The sequence below is a fragment of the Triturus cristatus genome, chromosome 4_1 (genome assembly GCF_964204655.1).
Source record: "Triturus cristatus chromosome 4_1, aTriCri1.1, whole genome shotgun sequence".
NCBI classification, from domain to species: Eukaryota; Metazoa; Chordata; class Amphibia; order Caudata; family Salamandridae; genus Triturus; species Triturus cristatus.
In genome coordinates, this window is record NC_140585.1 from 387887602 (window position 1) to 387908634 (window position 21033).

General features: G+C 43.1%; 1 protein-coding gene across 4 annotated transcripts in view; it reads right to left on the reverse strand.

Annotated features, from left to right (window-relative positions):
* Nucleotides 1–21033, reverse strand: part of PRR5 (proline rich 5) — a 559320-nt gene that overhangs the window by 26900 nt on the left and 511387 nt on the right. For all 4 annotated transcript variants that reach the window (XM_085652445.1, XM_085652446.1, XM_085652447.1 and 1 more), the window contains one exon: nt 671–809. In XM_085652445.1, coding sequence (XP_085508571.1) covers nt 671–809 — 139 coding nt within the window. The remainder of the gene's footprint in view (nt 1–670; nt 810–21033) is intronic.

Sequence of the window (21033 nt, forward strand, 5' to 3'; positions counted from 1 at the left end):
AGGTGGTGGGGTCCTTGGTGAGGGAGAGGATGAGCTGTGTGTCGTCGGCGTAGGATACTATGCTGAGGCCGTGCTGTCTGACGATGGCAGAGAGGGGGGCCATGTAGATATTGAAGAGGGTTGGGCTGAGCAACGATTCCTGGGGAACTCTGCATCTGATGTTCATGGGTTCGGAGAGGAAAGGTGGCAGTCTGATTCTTTGGCTTCTGCCGGTGAGGAAGGAGCAGATCAAGTCGAGGGCGGTTCCTTGTATGCCGGTGTTGTGTTGTCTGGTGGCGTGCGGTGGGAGATGGTGTTGAATGCTGCTGACAGGTCGAGTAGGATCGGGGCCGCAGTGTGGCCTTGGTCGAGGAGGGTGAGGATGTTGTCTGTGGCAGCGAGTGCTGTGGTTGCAGAGGAATACAGATTGAGAGGGCTCGAGGAAGGAGAAAATGTCTACATTTTGTGTGAAAGCAGGGGTCACCCACTCCCACAATAAAACTATCTCAACAGCGAGCCCTCACCCCAGAGTGCAAACGCTAAAATATGTTGTGCCATAACCTCAGTTTAATCATGGAGCAATGACTTGTTCTTGCAGAAAACATAGGCAGGCCAATCAAATTTGCAAACCTCTTTTTCTTGAAGTCATGATGCCTCACATGCACACCTTTCACTTTTTTGGAATATTTACCCATAATGCAGGAGGAGTGCGAGAAGGGTCCTTCATTAGAATATAATCCATATGTGCCGAGGTAGGGTGACACAACCTTCTGTATTAGCAGCTCGAGCTTCATGTACTCTTCAGTAACACCTTTCGATTCATGCACCCCCTGAAAACAGAGGGCAGAAATAGCATTTGGTAGAGCATCACAAAAAGATGCAGAAATAACATTGTGAAGAGAAACACAAAGAGAGGCAGAAATAACATTGTGTAGAGCATCACAAAGAGAGGCAGAATTAACATTGTGTAGAGCATCACAAAGAGGCAGAAATGACATTGTGTAGAGCATCACAAAGAGGCAGAAATGACATTGCGTAGAGCATCACAAAGAGAAGCAGATATGGCATTGTGTAGAGCATCACAAAGAGAAGCAGATATGACATTGCGCAGAGCATCACAAAGAGGGGCAGAAATGACATTGCGCAGAGCATCACAAAGAGGGGCAGAAATAACATAGCGCAGAGCATCACAAAGAGATGTTGACACACAAAGTAGGCTGGGAAAACACTGGCAGAAAGCAGTGAAACTAATGCGTGCACTTTGCTACATATTTCTTCTAAGAGCAAATACTATTACTTGTGTTCAGCACTGAGCTTCACACGGAACTGCAGCCAGTTCTATGCACTGTAACACATTAGCATTACCAATATGATGGAGTTCGGTTTACCGAAGGCATGTCCTGCAAAGCACTATATTTGAGAGGCGAGTTCTGAAATAACAATATTGCTATATAATATACCAGAGCCAACCGAATACGGAGCAGTCTCTTGTCTAGTTACATAAAACAGCCTACAGCATCATGGTCGGCGCGCCAGTAGACATGCCTGCAGAGACGTGCTGAGCCACAGAAGCACTCACACCCTCCTAACCTACAGAGGAAGATGGCGGAGGCTGTCATCCATGGCAGCACTCAGTCATGAGAGTTCTGTATGCACGCGGCGAGAATATTTGAAACTCTGGTCGGTTTAGAGACATCACAGGGCGGGGTGGGGGCCGACCTCTGAGAGGAAGAGGGCTGAGAGGGAAAGTCACCGAACAAAAGGTGAAAGTCATCCATCAATATTTTTATGAAAGATTTCTGAGCGTTCACACTTCTACACTGGAAGACCATGATAGAGGCATTCAGCATATCAGAAAATCATAACTGATGGTCCCTTCTTGTCACCTAACTACTTAAGAGAAGGGAAGCGCAGTCATAATGTGAGCTTTTAAAAGTAACTCACATTTTGAATACCCTTCGATTATTATTCAAGCAGCCATCATGTTTGTTAGAGCTGCAACATATTTGTGGAGACCGCTCCACGGGTACTCAGGACAAGTTCCAGCTTATCTGTGGTGATGCACACATCGCCTACGACATGCCTTCTACGGTTCAAGAGCTTCCTTAAGTTACACGGGTATCTCTGCTGCTACAGGCATGGTCAGCCTCGGTTTGCCACAGCAAGGAGGAATCCCAGGACCCTTACTAGGACAGTGCTCCCCAACATTTCACAACCATGACCCACTTTTTGGAATGATAACTTTAGTGACCCACCTAGTTTTAATGGCCACGAGGCAGGCAATTTAACTAAAGCACCGTGTGGCAGCTCACTGTTTTATTGAAATGGCAGCTAAATTTGCACAGACATACTGTTTTATCGATTTAGACACAAATTATAAATGTGTGGAAATTGAATCCAGTGAATATTTATCATTTGTGCATCAGCAAGTTAAGTGTCTTGATTTGCTTTGATCCTATTAAAATATTTTTTTCCGTCAAACTTCAAAATTAGAAAAATGTGCTTAATTTTTTGTTTCCCTAACTGCTGAATGTGTACAGTTCATTTACAGGTATTTACATTTTGTAGTTTTGAGACCCATCAGCCTTAGGGTGGTTTTACCTCAAACATTTTGCCTTCCTCCTCCTTTTTTTCTGATCTTGTTTGTGCTGGCTTTAGGACTCGGGTCACTTTACCACTGCTAACGTGCATGTGAACACATCTTGAAACATGGTACCATTGGCCTCTTCCCAATTAGCATATTTAATGTACTTATTAGTCTCTAGTAAAGTGGCACTTTCTGAACCTAAGGCCTGTAACTTAAATGCTACTAGTTGGCCTGCAGCACAGATTGTGGCAGCTGCTCAAGCAGCCCTTTAAACATGTCTCATGCCTGCCATTGTAGCCAGCCTGCATGTGCACTTTTAAACTGCCATTTCGACCTGGTAAAATAAACCTTCTGCCAGGCACAAACGTTCCTTTTTAATATAAATAAGTCACCCCTAGGAAGTCAGTGGACAGTCCAGAGGGAAAAGTACAGTATTTAAAAAGTAGAATATGTAATTTTAAGTTTTACTTGTCCTGGTTCGGAAAAACTCAAATTTATTTCCCACTATTGCAAGGCCTACCTCTCCCATAAGATGAAAATGGAGTTCCCTTATTACACCTAATAAATGATAATTTCCAAATGGAAGCAGGTAACCAGTTTATGTTTGGAGTCTTTGTAAATGTAAAGAAAAATCCTCTCTGATGGTAAAATCAGATTTTATATTACAATTTTGAAAATGCCACTTGTTGGTATTTCCCCGCCTTAGCCATTTAGTGCCTGCAGCCGGTCTTCTGGTCACATGACTGGGTGGAGCTGACAGTTAGGCTGTGTACATTCCTTGTAGACCGCCACACAATAGAGGGCTAGGTGTGCCTGGATGGGCCATTACTGACAGCAAAGCCCTACTTATCCCTGAATAGGTTGTGCCCGCATCCACACAAAGGGAATATAACCCCTGTAGCTATTCTGGGGCAAGAACAAGGAAGGCAGGGTGTGTAGGGACTTCAAAGGGAAATCTCTAGAAGCTTCTCCCACCTTCCAGGGGGAGGGTACCAGGTATAAATATTGGACCTCAGACAGCACCTCTTCAATACGCTTCTGGACCTATGGATACTCTACTGGGAAGCACGACTGCTGTGCTGCTGAAAGGACTACCACTCTACTGGACTGCTACCCTGCTGTGCTAACCTGCTGCCCTCTTGCCTCTGTGAGAAGGACTGGACATGCATCTGTTGAACCCAGGACTCCAAATTTGACTCCAGGGGCTAGTTGTCTGGCCTTCAGACTAGGACTACAAATCTGGGCACAGAAGGCTCCAACAACCTTGAACCCAGCACCTAGACTCGGACATCTGTGATTCCTACCCGACCAAGTGGTGCCACCACAGTCCTGGAACCTTGAAATGAGGCTGAAGGTGGTCTGTCAGCCCATATGTGGACCCAGCAGAACAGACATCTCCTCTACTGTGCAAACCTGTGCAGACCAGACGCATTGCCTCTGCTGCGAGGGTTCTCCCAATACATACTCATCAACATTGCAGCTCACATTGGAACTGTTGCCTGGGTGAAGCTTTCCCAATGCAGTCCCTCGCATCGCAAATCTCTCGTCGACGGCAGCCTCAAAGACAACGTAGGCTTCCACGTTGCAGCCTCACAGCTCCTTGGAACCAAAGCATCGCCTCTACTGTGTGATGTATCTCAACACCATACTTCGCAAGCCCTCATCGACGGGATCCTCGATGATGACGCAGGACCTCGCAGCTCTTTGGAACCAATGCATCTTCTTGGCTGCAAACCGCATCCTCAGACCGGGACATCACAATGCTCCTCAATCAGTATCCAAGGTACTTTGTTCAGCCGGCCTAATTGGGTCCCTGTAGCTGCCCCGCGCTCCATCGTGGTCAGCCTGAACTTGTGACTTTGTCCTGGGTAGGCAGGCCAGATATCCACAGTTGTCGCTTTGCGCATTTAGGCACTAGTCACATTGAAATCTTTAAAAATGCACATTTACAGTTCTACTGATTGGATTTTTGTTATTTTGGACTTGTTTTATTCCTAAATCTTGTTTGGGATCCTTTTGTGGTGTGTTTTCACTGTGTTACTGTTTGAAGTGTTTCACAAATACTTTAAACATTGCCTCCGAGTAGGACTGTTCTGTGCCAAGGTACCCTAGGGTTGAGCACAGCTTACTTTTGGGTTTGCTTATGACTTCATCCTGACAATGATTTTGGTTGCTGCTTGAGTAGGGCTTCACCCCCTCAACCAGTAACCCAATTTCTTACAGTAGTGGGTTACAAAAGAATAACATCCTACAGCCTCTCTCAATACCCCAGCAAGATTGTCATATAATTCACTTTACTCTTCTTTCTCTGACTGCTAAGTGAGAGCAGCTTGTAAACACCAATCCCCATGTTAAATAAAAAATAAGCAGCAATTTGTAAAAAGATACAGCCTGTCATCTGACCTCTGTCTTTGAAGCTCAGAACATTTCACACTTTAAATACAGAGTATAAAGGCATCTTTATATATTGCTTGAATTTTTAAACCCACCAAAACTCAGCTTGCGACCCACCAGTGGTTCGGGACCCCCAGTTTGGGAAACACTGTACCAGGGGGATCTTCCATACAGCTTACTTTTGTATTAAATGCGCCATGGTCTACTCTCTCTACAGTGGGGTAAAGACAGAAAGCTCCGATGAGTGTTATAAGTGCAAGGATAACAAATTGACTAAATGGTATAAAAGGAGGTTCCCTAAACCGGAGAGTTAGCACCTCAGTTTGGGCAGTCGAAGCCTATAGAGGTCTTACATTGTGGGTCCAGACCATTTCATTAGAAGTCTTTGGCCATACATATGATAATGTAAATAAAAAACGGAGGTATCAGTTCAAAACATTGACCATCACATACTAATAACGCAAAAAATTAGTGATAACCTTAGAGTGTGAGATGCTCTAGAAGCCAGCTTGTCTTTGTGCTTCATCTGCGCAGTCCTGTGTGTCTGGAAGAGCCACGTTTGCCCCTTTAGCAAGCTTCTTTGACTACTGATCTGAGGTTGAGAGGTGAGTTGTTCTCCCTCCTTCATATTCAGGTTGCTATACAGGTATTTATTTTTCTTGTACTGGTGTTCTAGACTATCCCACTATCTTTTTAGGTCTCTCCTAGGCAGCACGCATGCGCTGCCCTAGGAGATGGCCTTTAGAAATTGGTCAGCTCTTTTCAAGCACTCGTACTTGTGCTGGCATCCACCTTGCGGGAGCGAGCAGTGGCGCGTGCGCTAATTGAAAACAGATGGCCCGCACACCGCTGCTCGCTCCCGCAAGGTGGAGCACAAGCACAGGTGCTTGAAAAGCTTGAATTAGCATGGTCGCTTTCACCACGCTAATTCGAAACAGATGGCACCCGGTGCGTGATTGTTAATTAGCGTGTTTGCTGTGCTACCGTGCTCAGGGTGCCGGGAGCGGTGTGTGACCAGTGCTAGTTTCTTTTCCTCCTACGACTGGTAAACTTGTACCCTGGTCTGACCTTTCCTGCTTGCCAGTTCCAGCTCACGCGTACATCCAAATCTTAACAAGACCTTTGTCTGCAATGGCTTCATTCTCTAAAACTGCTTCCGGCCTCGATCACTTTACTTCCACTGTGCCTCTTTATACTCATTGTTTCAACATCAAGTGCCCTTTAACATTATAAACCCCGAAAATCAGTCATTTCTGAGAGGCGCAGGCTCACGTGCATTGTGTGAAAATGGCCGCTGTGTTACTCAGTACAGAGAAGTGTATACCAACATGCTATTTTGGAGAGCACACGCACACAGATCTCAACATACTTAATGATAATAAATTGCCCATTTGGGTCGATACCTGCACACGCCGGGGGACAGCTTGATGCATGCTGGAAACAACAGCCAACATCAGCATATTCACTTGGGGGAGATTAACTTCCCTGCACCTAAGCATTCTCAGTCGGTCTTCAAATCATTGGAAAGGCTTCATAATTACAAGATTTGAGTGCCACGCAGGCTTTTTAGTTTTACTCTCCGGACCAGGTCAGACAGCTCTGCATCTGGAATAGTTGTTTATATATAATAGCTGCCTGTTGTCAGAAGCATGCTGAAGCATGGCTGGGTGAGTTCATACAAATTAAGAGTGAACTCGCCAGCAATATGGGAATAATCCAACAAGTGCTATAAACACAATAGGATGGTTCTGCGAGGTCAACAGTCACCGTTGGAAGATGCAGTGATCAGAAGGTCAAGAGGTTAAATCTGAGGACAGTGCACTCTGCATTCCATCCTTCTGAAGTCGGTAAATTCAGCAACATTAAATTAATTACATATACCACCAACATACACACCAGCAAAACACACTACATACATAGATCCCACCAACACACATCATATCACAACTCACCACGACATTCCACACCATGCCACTGCCCTTATGTCACTACACTAAGCACATGTAGCGCAAATTAAGGTACCAAAGCACTTTACATAAATACTAGTTCCATTACAGAAATCTGCCCGGTGGATGATAATGTGCTGCATGGCTAAACACTTATAAGGTCCCAAAGGCGAGACCTATTGGCTATGCCAATGCTTGTTCTGCTTGTGTGGAAGAGGCAAATGTTATTACCTGGAGGCAGGGCTGTTTGTCCTTCGGTCAACTACTAAAATAACTTGCATTGATAGATGCTCCTCTTCCTTTCCAAATGTGATTAAGTTATTAACACATTTTTTGCTAACATATCCATTCCGAATCAAAGGAACAGCATTATTTGTATAGACTTAAACTAAGATTAATACAAAATTACAAATATAAAAATCTAAGTGAAATTTTTAAAAATTACGTTTTGAATTACAAAGAGTCTAGTCTCCAGTCTCACTTTGGATTTACAAAACATGCCCGTACATAAAACATTTTATGAATCTGGCCACTGTTTGCTCTTATCATTTGAGCTTTTAAAAAACTGCCCTTTGAAACTGTTGTAATTGAAGGGGATTCGAAACTTTTGAACTCCTTCAGTACCAGTTTGAACCAGATAGTAACCAGGGGCGTAACACAGGTCCCTGCAACCACCGCGGTGCGGGGGGGTTCCCAAGCTCCAGGGGGCCCCCGATAGTACTTTGTGCACCTGAGACTCGTTGACTCAACGTGACGTGGCACCATCTGCACCGCGGCAGGCTCCCTGCACATGTTAGCAGCGGTGAAGGGGCAGAACCGCCGGTTACCATTTTAACGAATAACAACGCAAACGACTCACTCACTCCAGGCGCTCACTCAGCTTCCGGTGCTCTTTAACCCACTGGTTGCCTGCATTCAGTGGAAGTTTGTCTTTCCAGCTACGTCGTACTTGAAGTCCAGGCCCTTTGGCTGCGCTTTCAGAGGAGGTTAGTTTGCAGGCAGCTAGGCCGCTACGCCCTGAGCTGTCATATCCTTCTTTGCAGCCGTTCATGTCTTACCTACGGTGTGCTTTCATGTTTAGGGCCTACAGGAATGAAGACCAGTGCTGTGTAAGATTCAGAACCATACCTGCAAGTTAAAGAAGCAGCACTAGAGTATAGAGGCTGCCAAGAGCGCCTTTTCATGGCAGAGGCTCAAATTATTTAATAAAAGGTGGTGGCCCAGTGGCTGTGCTGTCAGGACGCTGCTCTGCTCATAGCGCATGCGCACTCTCTCCGTCTTGGAGCACTCTACTGCTTCAGAGTAAAGTGAAGGGCTGCTGCTGACACAGAGTGAGGCAGGCGCAAAAACATGGTGCGTGCAGCATTTCAGTTCCTGTTCAGCCGGTGTTCATCATTTTCCTGTGTAACCCGGCTGTGCAGAACGTTTCTGCCACAAGAAGCATAGCTTCCAAGTTTACTAAGTCCGTGCATTACGAGTTGGGCCAGTGCCGTTTTCGTTCTTAAAATTCTGAGATTTGTAGACTTGGTTTCATATGGGTCTAAAACTTCCAGAATTCTAAGAAAAAAACGGCACTGGTATAACCAGTCACGTACGGAGCAAAGAAACTTGGCAGCTATGAGATGATGCATATTGCACAAAATGATGCATACTCCACAGCATTTACCTTCGATTCCTTAGAGGATGATGTACCTCACTCATTTGGTATTAGTCGCGTGCTTTGTACCACAGTGTACCTCCAAGCCAATTTGTGTGGTTCATTTGACTTCAATGGACTTTCAATAGGTAAATTCTTGAACTTTAACAAGTTTTTATTTTGAAATTCAAAGCTTTCACTGTTGCGGACTTTTGAACAGTGATCTCTGTCCTTTCACGGGGTCTTGTGACTTATAAGAATTATGCATTTTCCAAACTTAAAAAAGTTCAGAGAGGGGTCTTCGGGGCCGTTAGAGGGGCATCTTTGATCTGGCCTTTGGAAATGGGATGAATAGCATGGCTTTTTAATACAACCCAGACAAATACTGAGAAACCTAAAATAATATTTCTGTTCTTAGTTTACTGTGCAAAATCTGCAACTTCTTGGAAGAAACATTTCTTATATTTACAAAGATCTTGCTCATTTTGAGTACTGCCCTTCGTGAATAGGTCAGCTTACCAATTCGATATGACTTCTTGTGGAGTATCTGTAATATAAAGATTTTAGACGTTGGGTGCTGCCGAAAAAAACAAGGGGATTTCTACTTCTTACATACACACACCGATTGAAACCAATAAACTTCTTAAGAAGAAGTCAGTACTCCGTTCGAAAATACAATTGGAATGGAGTAGCATGTTCATTAGCTGTCTTATTAATTAATGAATTAATGTGCCAACATCTACATCAGTGAGGGCCCAACACAGTAAGATTGATCAGCATTCCCAATGCAAATAAAAATAAAACTAATGATCCAAGACGCATGAGCGAACTAGCATCTACATCTGAACTGGCCCACACCAAGATCCGAGAGCACTGGCGGCGCAGTCTCTTTCAAGAATGGCATAAAACTGGTCCCCTTCAAGAAGCCTTTCCGTGACACATCCTGGCTTTACGAGACCACCATGTAGGCCATGCTCCTAAGACATGCCTGTCACGCCAGCCAGCTTGTTACCAGGGTCCGCTTGGGATGGTGCCAGTTTCATTGATGGCACCTTGATTGAAGGCACCTTGAGCTTTGACTTAGGACAGCAAAGTGCCTGCAAGGTGGCTTGTCGCCATCACACAATCATTGCTTACACTCAGCGCGTCACTCTCTTCTTTGTCAATAGTTGCTTGTGTTGTTGCTACAAAAAAACGCTCATGCCGCGCAGTATTAGTTATGTGAAATCCACACCAGGTTATGACCCTAATGTCATTGTGTTTTTTTTCTCCATGTTTTTGTCTTTTTTAATATCACGTAGCAGGCGTCTAGAGTTAGGTCAGTAGGTCTACGTGCACTGTTTAACCTCTTGTGAGTAAAGAGCATCGGAGGATTTTTGGGATGTAGGTAAATGGTTCTCATATTTGTTCTCGCAAAGAAATCCTTTTCAATATTGTTTTCTCTGAATCCCGCATGTAGGTTGGTTGTTTCAGCTCTTATTTCCGTAGGCGCTCGTGACTTGAAAGGTAAATCAGCGTGTCCCAAACCATCTGCTCTGGAAACTGGGGGGAGATTGGGCAGGATCGCTGCACAAAAGGGGTCTGAAGGTGGACATGGGCCATAGTTACTTCCACCGCATTATGTGAAATATTCTACCCCATAACATTTTGAAACAAGATTATGGACTGCACTCCCCACCCTTTGCACATTCGGAAAGGACCGTAGAGCCTATATTCCATGCACGACTGAGTGCAAACGGGTAAACATTCTGTAATACGGAACGCAGATGGGCGCGTGCACATGTAGAGACGGACAAGCACGCGCTGCGTCTGTGCACATCTAGGCAGCGCTGCAGAAAAGAGCTGGGACAGCAGGTCAATGTTCGCCATCAAAGGGTCTTTACATTTCCAGGCGGCATTCCTAATTGTGCGACCATCTTTTGGGAGTCACTGGACTTGCACAAATGTGTGCTTTTCAGGAGTGGACAAGTGTGTTTTATGGGCATGCACACACCACATAGCCTACGAACGCACTATACATTTTGCATTTTATAACTGTTTGCATTTACATGTGTTTGTGGGACTCATTCCTTGTATCATCACCCTGTGTTTGACTATGGGATGTCTACAGGGTGCTGTTCACCACATTGCAGTGTTCATCAGAAGGTAAGTGCAGGGAGGGGAGAGAAGAGCATGTGATGTACTGAGCCTTGCCTATCTTATCAAGGCGTCATAAGGGGTTTGCCCATTAAAGACTGCTAATTTACTGAACACTTTAATTTATGTGACAGAGGCCATTTGTCTGTTTGTGGGGTGCTGCTGTTACACTCCCCTCTTCTTCTACCTCATGTGCGCTCCTAGCACGTTGCTATTAATTTCTGTGCAGTGTCCATCACACGACATAGCCAGGATTATTCTGAGATTAAGCTGCTAGTCAACAGTACATAAAATATACTCAACTGGCTCGTGCTTATAATTGTTGAATGTATTTTCACTTCTGTGACTATTTGCATTCAAGGAGGGTTTTAGGGTGCTGCTCTTCCATTCCCCCCTTCTTGTCCCTCCCTGACTTCGGGCTCACCATGGCTTTTCAGTAACTGTCATTACTTTCGACCAGATGACAAGCAAGGAAAGGAGAGGCAGGAGCCCGAACTGAAGCCTGATTGGCTGATCAGAGGTGCATTAAAAAGATGCTCAGGCGCAGCTTGGTGGCGGTGCAGCAGGGGTGAAATGCAATTGTGTAATTTGCAGGCCAGAAGGCATTAGCCCATCAACCAGTTTTTGACCTGGTGCTGGAATAAAATAGTACATCTGTGAGCACAATTGATTATGAGAATTAGTAGTGAAGTACCTCACTTGTGTTTTATGTGCCTGGTAAGGGAAAGGAGGGTCCGAACAATAAATTAATAGATCTCCCACGCTCAGCGGCCACTGCACTCAAGCTAAAGAGCTAACACATCTAAGGTGTTTATTTCCAATCTTTGAATTATGTACCTTCTGCAGACACTGTAAAATATCCCAATTCTGTTTTTAAACAAATGATTAGAATTTAGACCAAGCTTTGTCATGGGGTGGTGTACGTGCCCAAGATGGTCCAAATCTTTTTGACAAACGGGGCCTAAAGAACAGACCTATGAATGTGATCTATCGAGATAGAACAGTTCATTCTACCTAATATGCTGATCATATGTTAGGCCAGGGCGTAACACAGGCCCCTGCAGGGGGCCCACCTCAGCACAGCACTCTGGCTGGAGAGCTCCTGATTGAGCCCGGAGGGGGCCCCTCCACGTGCCTTGCAGGGGGCCCCCCTCAAGTTTCGTTACGCCACTGATAGTAACCCTTTACTCTTCAGAACAAGGGACTTGATAAGGCATCGGTAAGGTGTAAAGCCACGAGGGGCCTGCCCTATTTGGTGACTGTCCCTTTAATTTTCAATCAATCTAGCTGTTTCATAGGCTTGTGGCTGAGCAGGGGGCACAAAGGGCTGAAGGTGCCTCGTTCCAAGCTGCGTCCAGGCAAGGTGTTGAACCCTGCCAGACCACTTGCATAAATATCGATTTGTCGCGTTGCTTTTTACAACCTGCGCAGGCAGGCGAGGGGAAGCGCGAGCCCTTCCATGTGCACGTGACGTCACTGCGGCGGTGTTTATTCTGCAGCTACTCTGCTCGTCGCATGCGGAGAGATAAGAACGACCTTTTCAGGGGGGAATTTGTCTCACTTTGCCTAAGAGCATCATGACTCCATGCGCAAGAAAATGGAAAATACATTAGTCTAAAATTCCGTTTCAGGAGCCGGTGGGAAATAAAAATGTAATCACACTAAAACAGACACATGGTTCGTCCCTGCGAGAAACAGGCGCCGCAGATATCATCCGTCACCTCACAGCGCTGGTGTCGACTCGGCTTCGAAATTGTCGAATTCTGGATAACTGAACTGCCTGCTTCGTAGTACAGCAAACATTAGGGGAGAAAATGGAAATTTTTCTATAAACGACGAGCTAAGCATCTGCAAAATTTGATTTGGAAGCGAAAAACAATTACAACCATATTTTTCCCCTCGTACAAGCACAGCACGAGCCCCAGCCCTTGGAGCCGCTTCTAATAGTGGTAATGGATCTATGAATGCCACAAGGCATCACAGTTGGCACATCATGGGGTACTGTAAACAGTCAAACATTTCATTAGGAATGCACAGCTACTCTGCTGGAACAAAATATGAAGGGAAAGTCTCCTTTTTGCAACGAAGCTTGTAAGGAATTTTTGGACACTGCGTGATAGGAATAATATTTATACTAAAAGACAGAGGGCGGTATTTTGCATAATCATTGCCTTTTGTAACTTAATACCGTTTCGTTCACGTCTTGCTGTGCAGCACTACGATACCCAGGCCTCCATTTTGAGAGGCGCAGGAATACGTATTTTCCATAAACGGGAGTTTGCACCAGAATAGAGATTATAACTTGTGCGGCAATTCTGCACGGACTATGAGGTTTCCCTCAAAAATTTCACTCAGTGAACAAGCAAAAAAAAAAAATGCGCATCACACACCAGAAAGCAAGAACAAGTGGTATTACCGTGCAATTCCGCATTCTAACCTGCAGCACTAATAATAATGTGGCAGTATCACACACATGAAAAAGCACTGGCAAAGCCAATAAATCTAGCATTGACTGCAAGGTAGGGCTACAACCTGGCTGACTAGGAGCTAACCTTTTGCATTTGTGAATTTGTGAATGCTGGTTTTGTTTTTCGTAGTTTTTGCAAAACTTTATTGTTGGGGTAGTTGTTAAGACTGGATCAATAAAACAAATGGCTAAAAACAAAACCATTTGTTTCAGTCTCAAAATCCCAGGCAGCCATAGTAGTCCCTGGCACTTCAGGGAACAACTGTGTGTGGACATACTCCTTGTACAAAGGCACAATGTAGTCACTAACACAAAAAAGAAACACCTGTGTCTGGGAAGAAGTGGAGAAAAAGAAACTAGCTGAAAGGGGATTTTGCTTTTTAGGACGCATTGCATCACCCACCAGAAGTGGCATGCGTCGCCGGGTTTCTCCTCACACTATGACAACAGATCACAGTGTGGACTACAACTCCCTCTATGAGAAGGACGAGCTCTTCAGATGTTTTAGAAGCGTCAGTAGAAACCCTGTTAAAGGATGGTGAGGTACCCAGAGCGTGCAAAAAAGGGATAAAGTTAGTGAAACTGACTCCACAACAAGAATTCAACTTTATTCATGCATGCATGGGTCGCTATTAAAAAGAGAGAAGGGACACAATGCTTTAATTACATAAAACATTGTTCTCCTCATATCAATTAAAGCTAGGTCGGTCTCAAAGTGGTATCATAATAGAAAGTGGGTTGCGGTTCTACATAGTTTGGTAAGTACTTTTCTACACTATACAGTCGGAGGTAAAAACTTCCAAACTCATGACTTTATATAATGGTTTTGCTTAGGTTTTAAAACGAACATTAATCTGAATGTTGTTAGCTTTCACCACTTTACTGGGGTGATATCCCAAAAACTCCCAGGCACGAATCTACAACCATCCTTGAAGTTGACAAAACAAATCATGATGAATTAATTCGTAAATCACTGTGAAAGAATTTATGTAAGTTTAGTTACTCAATACACATGAGGGCTCCTGGTACTGACCTGTAACCTAAAAACCTACTTTTCACAAGCACAGGCTGAAAACAAACAGAGTGTGGATAGTTTGAACACTGAATTATGTTTTTTAGGCTGAAAAGAGTAGAGTCAATTTATTCATCAGATAATGGTTAGAATTAACAGATCGCTAATTAGACTTGGGATCAAGAGAATAAAAAAAAATAGTAGTGAAGCGGATTCTTAAATTTAAAGAAGCCTGCCCCCCTGCTGAACCTTCATTAAACTGCAAGACTGATTTAGGAGAATGAGAAGCTCCTTACTAATGACAGCTTTTTTATGGATAAAATGACAAGAAATTAGATTGCTAACCCCAGTTTTTCAAAGAAATTCTAAACTTCCAAAAAAGACGCGTTATAAGACTTTAAAAGGTTATTTTTTTTAGATTCCAGTCCTTTTTTAAAAAGATTGGCTCATCTGGTCTCCTGTATTTAAAATTAAGAGAATGTGCGAATCTCGGCCTTCAGTTACAATCTTGGCATATAAATACTTGGGAAGGCTGTGGACTCTCCGAGTTAAGGCATTTTATAATTCAAAATAGGCCGATCTCCTGGCAAGAAATAACAGCACGGGCGGAAGGACATCGGAGACCGACCTTTCTTGAATATTTACGTGTTGTTCATTTGCTAACAAATACCAGTGGTATTTTGGACACCCCTAATCAATTTGTGGTAGCCCTTTATGGGGCCAAAGTCAAAGGGGTGGGAAATTGGTATTGGCTGCTACACAAGCAGGGACAGGCTTCCGTGATAGAGACTCACTTGGATAAAATAACTCGGGAGACCGGATGTAGACTGGATGGGAATAAGTGGGAATCTATGTGCCATCTAGGAAGTAAATCTTTGCGTGCCACACATTTTTAAAAGGATGGCCTTCCTGTCACGGTGGCTTTCTTATTTAACTCCGGCTGCTTTAAAAAAAAGATTTCCAGGCACTGAAAATAGGTGCTTTCGCTGCCAAATAGATGGGGAGGGCGGGTGGCATCATACTTTTTTTGCATGTTCAGGACTTAGGCTCTTTTGGGAGGCAATTTTCTCGGATATTGGGCAAGCAATCAGTAAGAATATTATGCTCGAGGCCGAAGGTGCCTTGTTTGGTATCAGTAAAGATGAAAAGATACTATCTGAACCTGAAAAAGCCTTCGTATTCATTTCGTGTATAGTGGCTCGCTCCCTAATTTTGCAGAATTGGAAATCTAGGGAAGCACCTTCTCATCTGAAATGGTTCAACAAAATGAAAAGAACCCGAAAATTTGTGGAAGCTTATGCTAGGAGGGTAGGCGCTATTAAAAAATTTGAAAGTTTTTTAATGAACTTGAAAAATGTAAAGAGAGATTACAGTACTAGGGTTGGTAAACTAATGTAGCAGCTTTTTATTAAAATGCATTAGCACTTTTTTGTATTGCACTTTAGCAGCACTAGCACTTTAGGAGTTTTAGTACTTTTTAGAATTCATTTTTGCATTTTGGTTAATGACGTGAAGAACTGCTATGGTCACAAATCCTTGTTGTATTTATGTTGGCTTTAGGCGATAAGACGGCACTAGCACTTTATTGACATTGCACTTTAGATGTATTAGGAATTTTCCTTATTGTTGCTTGTGTTCCAAGATAAATTTGCATTCGGCTTTATGAATGAGTATATAATTAGCTGCTTTAGCTAGAGCTCATTGTCATTTTCTTTATGTATTGTTTGGCTGTCACTTTGATTTGTTTTTTTTTCTTTTTTCATTTTCTGTAGAAACTGGTTGTAATGAATTTTTATTTTGTATACCATGTAATTCTTGAACCGAATGCTCTGCTCAATTAAAAAAAAAAGAGAAGCTCTTCTTGAACAAATACTTGCATCTCTTGAATGGGGTTAATGGAATGTTTCTATATGTATAATTGTTTTTAGATTGGTGTTTTGTTTGTATTCTTCAAAATCATTAAATATAACGTTGAGTATACATGATATTTACATAGTGCATACATAGTAAAATACTGGATTTAGTTATGGTTAAAATAGTGAGTGCAACTGATACAATAACTATACTTCTATAAGACACACATATGAAGTCCTCTTAAATAATAAAAATAAGAATTTGAATAAAGATCGCTGTCTTTTGAACCTTCGTGTACATATGCAATATAATCAGATCATAATAGGGTTATTAATCTGAAATATTTAGAAAGTAATCCTCAAGCAGAGCAGATTAATACATTTTCTTTGAGTTAAAAGTAAATATTCACAGGTGCGTTTCTTCCCCAGCACATTTGTCCTTAACGAATAGAGCTCTTTCAGCTCCTTTCACCCTTGTCCAGCTCTAGGCGCTGTAGTCAGAGTGATTCCCTATGCTTCTACCCCTCCCCCTCCTAGTCTTCCACTGTGCCCCCTTACTGTCCCTCTCATCCATCCAACAGCCTCTTTGTCCAATACCTCACCCACTTCCTTGGTTTATGTTCCCACGATATTTGCAGTCCATGCGCCGCCATGGCCTGTATGTAAGGCATTTCTGTTACAAATCTCAAACCACCCGTGCTATATAAACGCATCACAAAAGCCTCCTGTCCCCCCCCCCCCCCAAGCAATTGTGAGAGTCACCTTTGCACTGTATTTGTGTCCACGTCAATACAACCATGTATGCTGCCAGGCGTCCCGGGGCACCTCTTTCATCCCGCCTGATTATGCAAGACGATGCCCTCTACTGCTGCTGGTATTCAATTTATTCAGGATTTTCTTTTTTACATTCTTTACATTATAGGACACTAATTAGTTCAAATAAAACAAATTGAGACGTTTATAACCACTATATTGAGAAAAAACAAACAGAGTACAACACCTCCGAAGAGTGGCTGACTGATTCTGAAGAAGTAGTATTCCCAAGATGTTGGGAGGGATGAACCCATACAAACGTAAACACAATATGGTTAGGGCAAATACGTTCTAAGGGTAAAGTGTCTATAAAGAGTAAAGCACCATTGAAAAATATCTGTGTGCGTTTGACTGAGACCTAGGAATGATTTCAGTCCAACTGAGATGGAGCAGAGTTCGGACACGCTGAGCGAGCGGATCATCCTGGTGACACCTTTGGACTTTGGGTTTTATTTAGAGTCTGGTGCATGGGATACTCCTTCACAGACATGGTGGATGTCCCATATTACATGCATTATATCCCATGGCACTTGATAAATGGCGGAGGGAATACCAGCCACGTTTAACGCAGTATCCTGACTGCCAAACTCTAAAAAAGGCCCTTAGTGGTTTTTTTTATTCGAGAGATCAAGGCCTTCCAATGGAGAAAGTCCAAGAAAGAAGCAGGGGAAGGCCCCTAAAAGTCTGATATCTCATCTCAAAACCCTTCAGCCAGACATGGTTGGAAACACTAACCCAGTGAGGCTCCGAGAGGTCAGATACCGTGCCAGGAGGTTCTGCTGAACCCATTTTCATCACAGCAAAAGCACATTTCTCCAACTGCTCGGACAGTTCCTCCTGGTCTCTCCTGCAGCCCTTAGGTTCTCTGAGTCTCTCTTCAGTTTAGGCTCCTCTAGGGTCCAACCATCTGTGGGTGGGGGGCTATCTTGGAGACAGGAGTGCATCAGCTGTTTGAGTTCCTGGAGCAGGCAAAATAGACGTCGACCACCTTACCCCAGTCAAGCAGTTCCAGCAAGATTCCTAAGTCTTCTTTCTTTCAGCAAGAACTTCTTCTTGAGGTGTGATCTCCTCTGTTCCAGGAATATTCTGAGGAGGTGGTGGGGTAGGGGGGTTACAAGCCTCTCTAACCAGCGATTGGAGAATTTCCCTATCCAATCCTGTTTACTTTCTTGTCCTATGCCCACCTCCTTTCACAGCGAATGCTCTTCACTTAACTGTAAAAATAAGCCCTAAATCCAAAATAGTTAACCCCTTTTACCAACAGGGGTAGCAGCAACTTTATTTAGATGAGGGAATCTCAAAAATTGGCGGGGTCCACATTGGTTGTCACTCCTGCTAGGGTTGGTGCTTGGACATTTATGAGTGCCCTGGGAATGAACGGAAGCAAATCCTCTCAGCCCAATTTGGTATTTCAAACTCAACATAAGTAGTGTTAGCGCTGCCCTTTGTTATGTAAATAGCTATTGTATCCTTCCTGAATGACTAATGCAGGCTATGTGGCCAGTTGTTGACAACAACCTGGTTTTCTTTACCTAATGGTGAAGCCATTTTCCTCTGTAAAGCAGAGTTATCAACTCATGCCAGGAACGCACGTCCAGTCTCTAGAGGTGAAATATATGGTTACTTGTTTTGTAAGTCAGTTTTGGCTCAGTCAGTACACCAACGGTCTCCAAAATTAGATTTCACCATTACATTAGACTTTGAAAAAACGTAGAAAATAAATTTGATTCATTTTCCAGGAAAATGTATGAATATAGGTCAGAATCTTGGAAATACATTGTGTGCTGCTTCACTTTTATATATTAAGTACCATACCCTGTCGACTTACAATGCACAGTTTAGGGACGACTGATTATTTTAACATATATAGCAAAGATAATTATCCTTTCCAAGCTTCTCTGCTCTACTTTTAAACTGCAGTCCAGCCACAGCACATAGGTGTTTGGGGCCCTCCGTGGTGCTGCTATATATTTTAACAACATATGTGGGTGGTGTAAATGAATATTGCAGCCTGGAACGACCTTTCGCTCCACCTCAGACAGACAACATCGCTCTCCATCTTCGCAAGAAACCTCAAAACCTGGCTCTTCAACAGACCCCTCCTTGATGGACTGGAACCTGCGCCTCCCCAGCGCTTTGAGACCCTTACGGGTAAGTAGTCGCGCTTAACAAACACATGTGAAACTTAACAGCCATACCATTGGTGAATTTGAAGTGCCATTTACTAGGCCTTGTATGAAAGTTAAAGAAACCAACTGGGGGAAACCAATTCCAAAATACTATTTGAAGCGCAAGCACACATAGTGTCAATGATTAGCAATTTCACCGTGCACTAATGTCTGCATAAACAGGGTGCAGAAAAAGTCGAAATCCAGAGTGATCAGGCAGAAAAGGTGGATTTTCTACAAAATTCCTCCCACGTTTTTGGGAAAATGTTTTTACATATTTTGGAAATTCACCAAAATAGAGTTAACAGCATGAACGGCAGACTGGTTTTCACATTTTGTTTTTTTATTAAAATGAGGTAGTGCCCTGAACAGTAACAAACATGAAGGCTTGATTGCCTTTATGGTCCTCAACTCTATCTTTACCACTATTCACAAAGGGACATTTTAGTTATGGGTGACACTTGTGTACTATTGCTTTATTCCTTACATTTTTGTCTAACGCAGATGGTACATTAGCCTTGGATAAAAAGTGGAGAACATACCAATCTATTTCACATACATATGTGATCTCACCACTTCTTTTCAACTGATATATTAAGACAAATGTGAGTGCCTTTATTGGAAGCAGTCCTTAATATTCCAATGATGGACACATGCCCACAATGTTGGGCCCCTCACAAGGACAGAGAATGATCATCAGCCTTTGCACAGCCTTTCAACAGTTTACTGCAACATTTTCCTTAAAGATAAATACAGCAAATCCATGGCTTGGAGAACCTCATTTGACTGGCACGTATTTATTATTACGAATCATTGCTTGTCCAAAATAAAGCACCTTAGCAGTGATTGAGAGCTCATCATCACAGATGATTCCACATAACCTACTAGTGGCTCGTATTAAGTGGGGTGGGGCGCTGCAGCATAGAGCACCGTCAGATTGTTAACGAGATCACTAAAATGATTCAAAAGTTGGATACTGGAATGAGTGTGCGCTGTAATAAAGTGGGTATCCCCAGCTCTAACTGCTCAGTGTATCCATTTCAAATGGATGCAGTAAGGCATTTGCACGGCAGGTGGAGCACTCCTCAATTATGGGATTCCTGGCTATGAGCAATCCACTTGGAATTTACAGGTTAATTTCCAATGGCAAATTGTTTAAAGACACAACAACAGGTCAGTGACATCCGGGGGTCTCAAAAGCAAGAAGCAGATGCATGAACCAGAGAGCGTAAGGATATAGTATTGGAATTCTGGTCAGCAGCTTGTGTTCAGTCAATCAATAATTCTGTGATTATAGTTCTGTCCCTGCTTGCAACGATAGATCACTATACTTTAATTGCAATTAAAAGGCTGATACCGCACAGTTCTTTGCATTAAGCACCGAGGGGAAAATTGGATTTGCTAATAAAGATGTTAGAAGTGTTAGAAGATGAGCCACTTTTAATTGGAAAATACATGAAATTGAGATACACATAGTCATGATATATAAACATGTTTTTCTTCTGAATGGAGCAGACTCTGAAACCTTGTTAATTTGCATATGGGCACATAACCTTAACTTGTGATTTTGGAAAGCCCCTGGAGATTATTACTAGTCAAATGTAATTTAGAAGATTCGTTGGAAATGAAAATATTCCCAATGTTGGTCTGCAAAGGCATATCAATGTACTCAATTTGGTAATATCATTAGATCTACAAATTTTAAATTAGGTGCTCCTATGCTTAAGAGAAATGTACTTTTCACAGAGAATCTGAATCTCAGAACTGGAGCAAAAGGTTACTATCGTGGAAGATATTTCACAGCACTTATCTGTGAAGTTTAGAATATTGATCATCGTTAATATGCAATTTTCTTCCACTCCCTTATCATAATTCAGGCTAGAAACAATTCCTTCTCTACAGGAAGTGACATAATTATATTCCCAGCATCCACCTCTTCAGAAAGTGACATCAATAGTTTGCTGCCCAAATATTTCTTTTAAAAGAAGAAGCCAGACAAGCAGACGTCATTCTCCATCATCCATTACTAAATTAGGTGACAT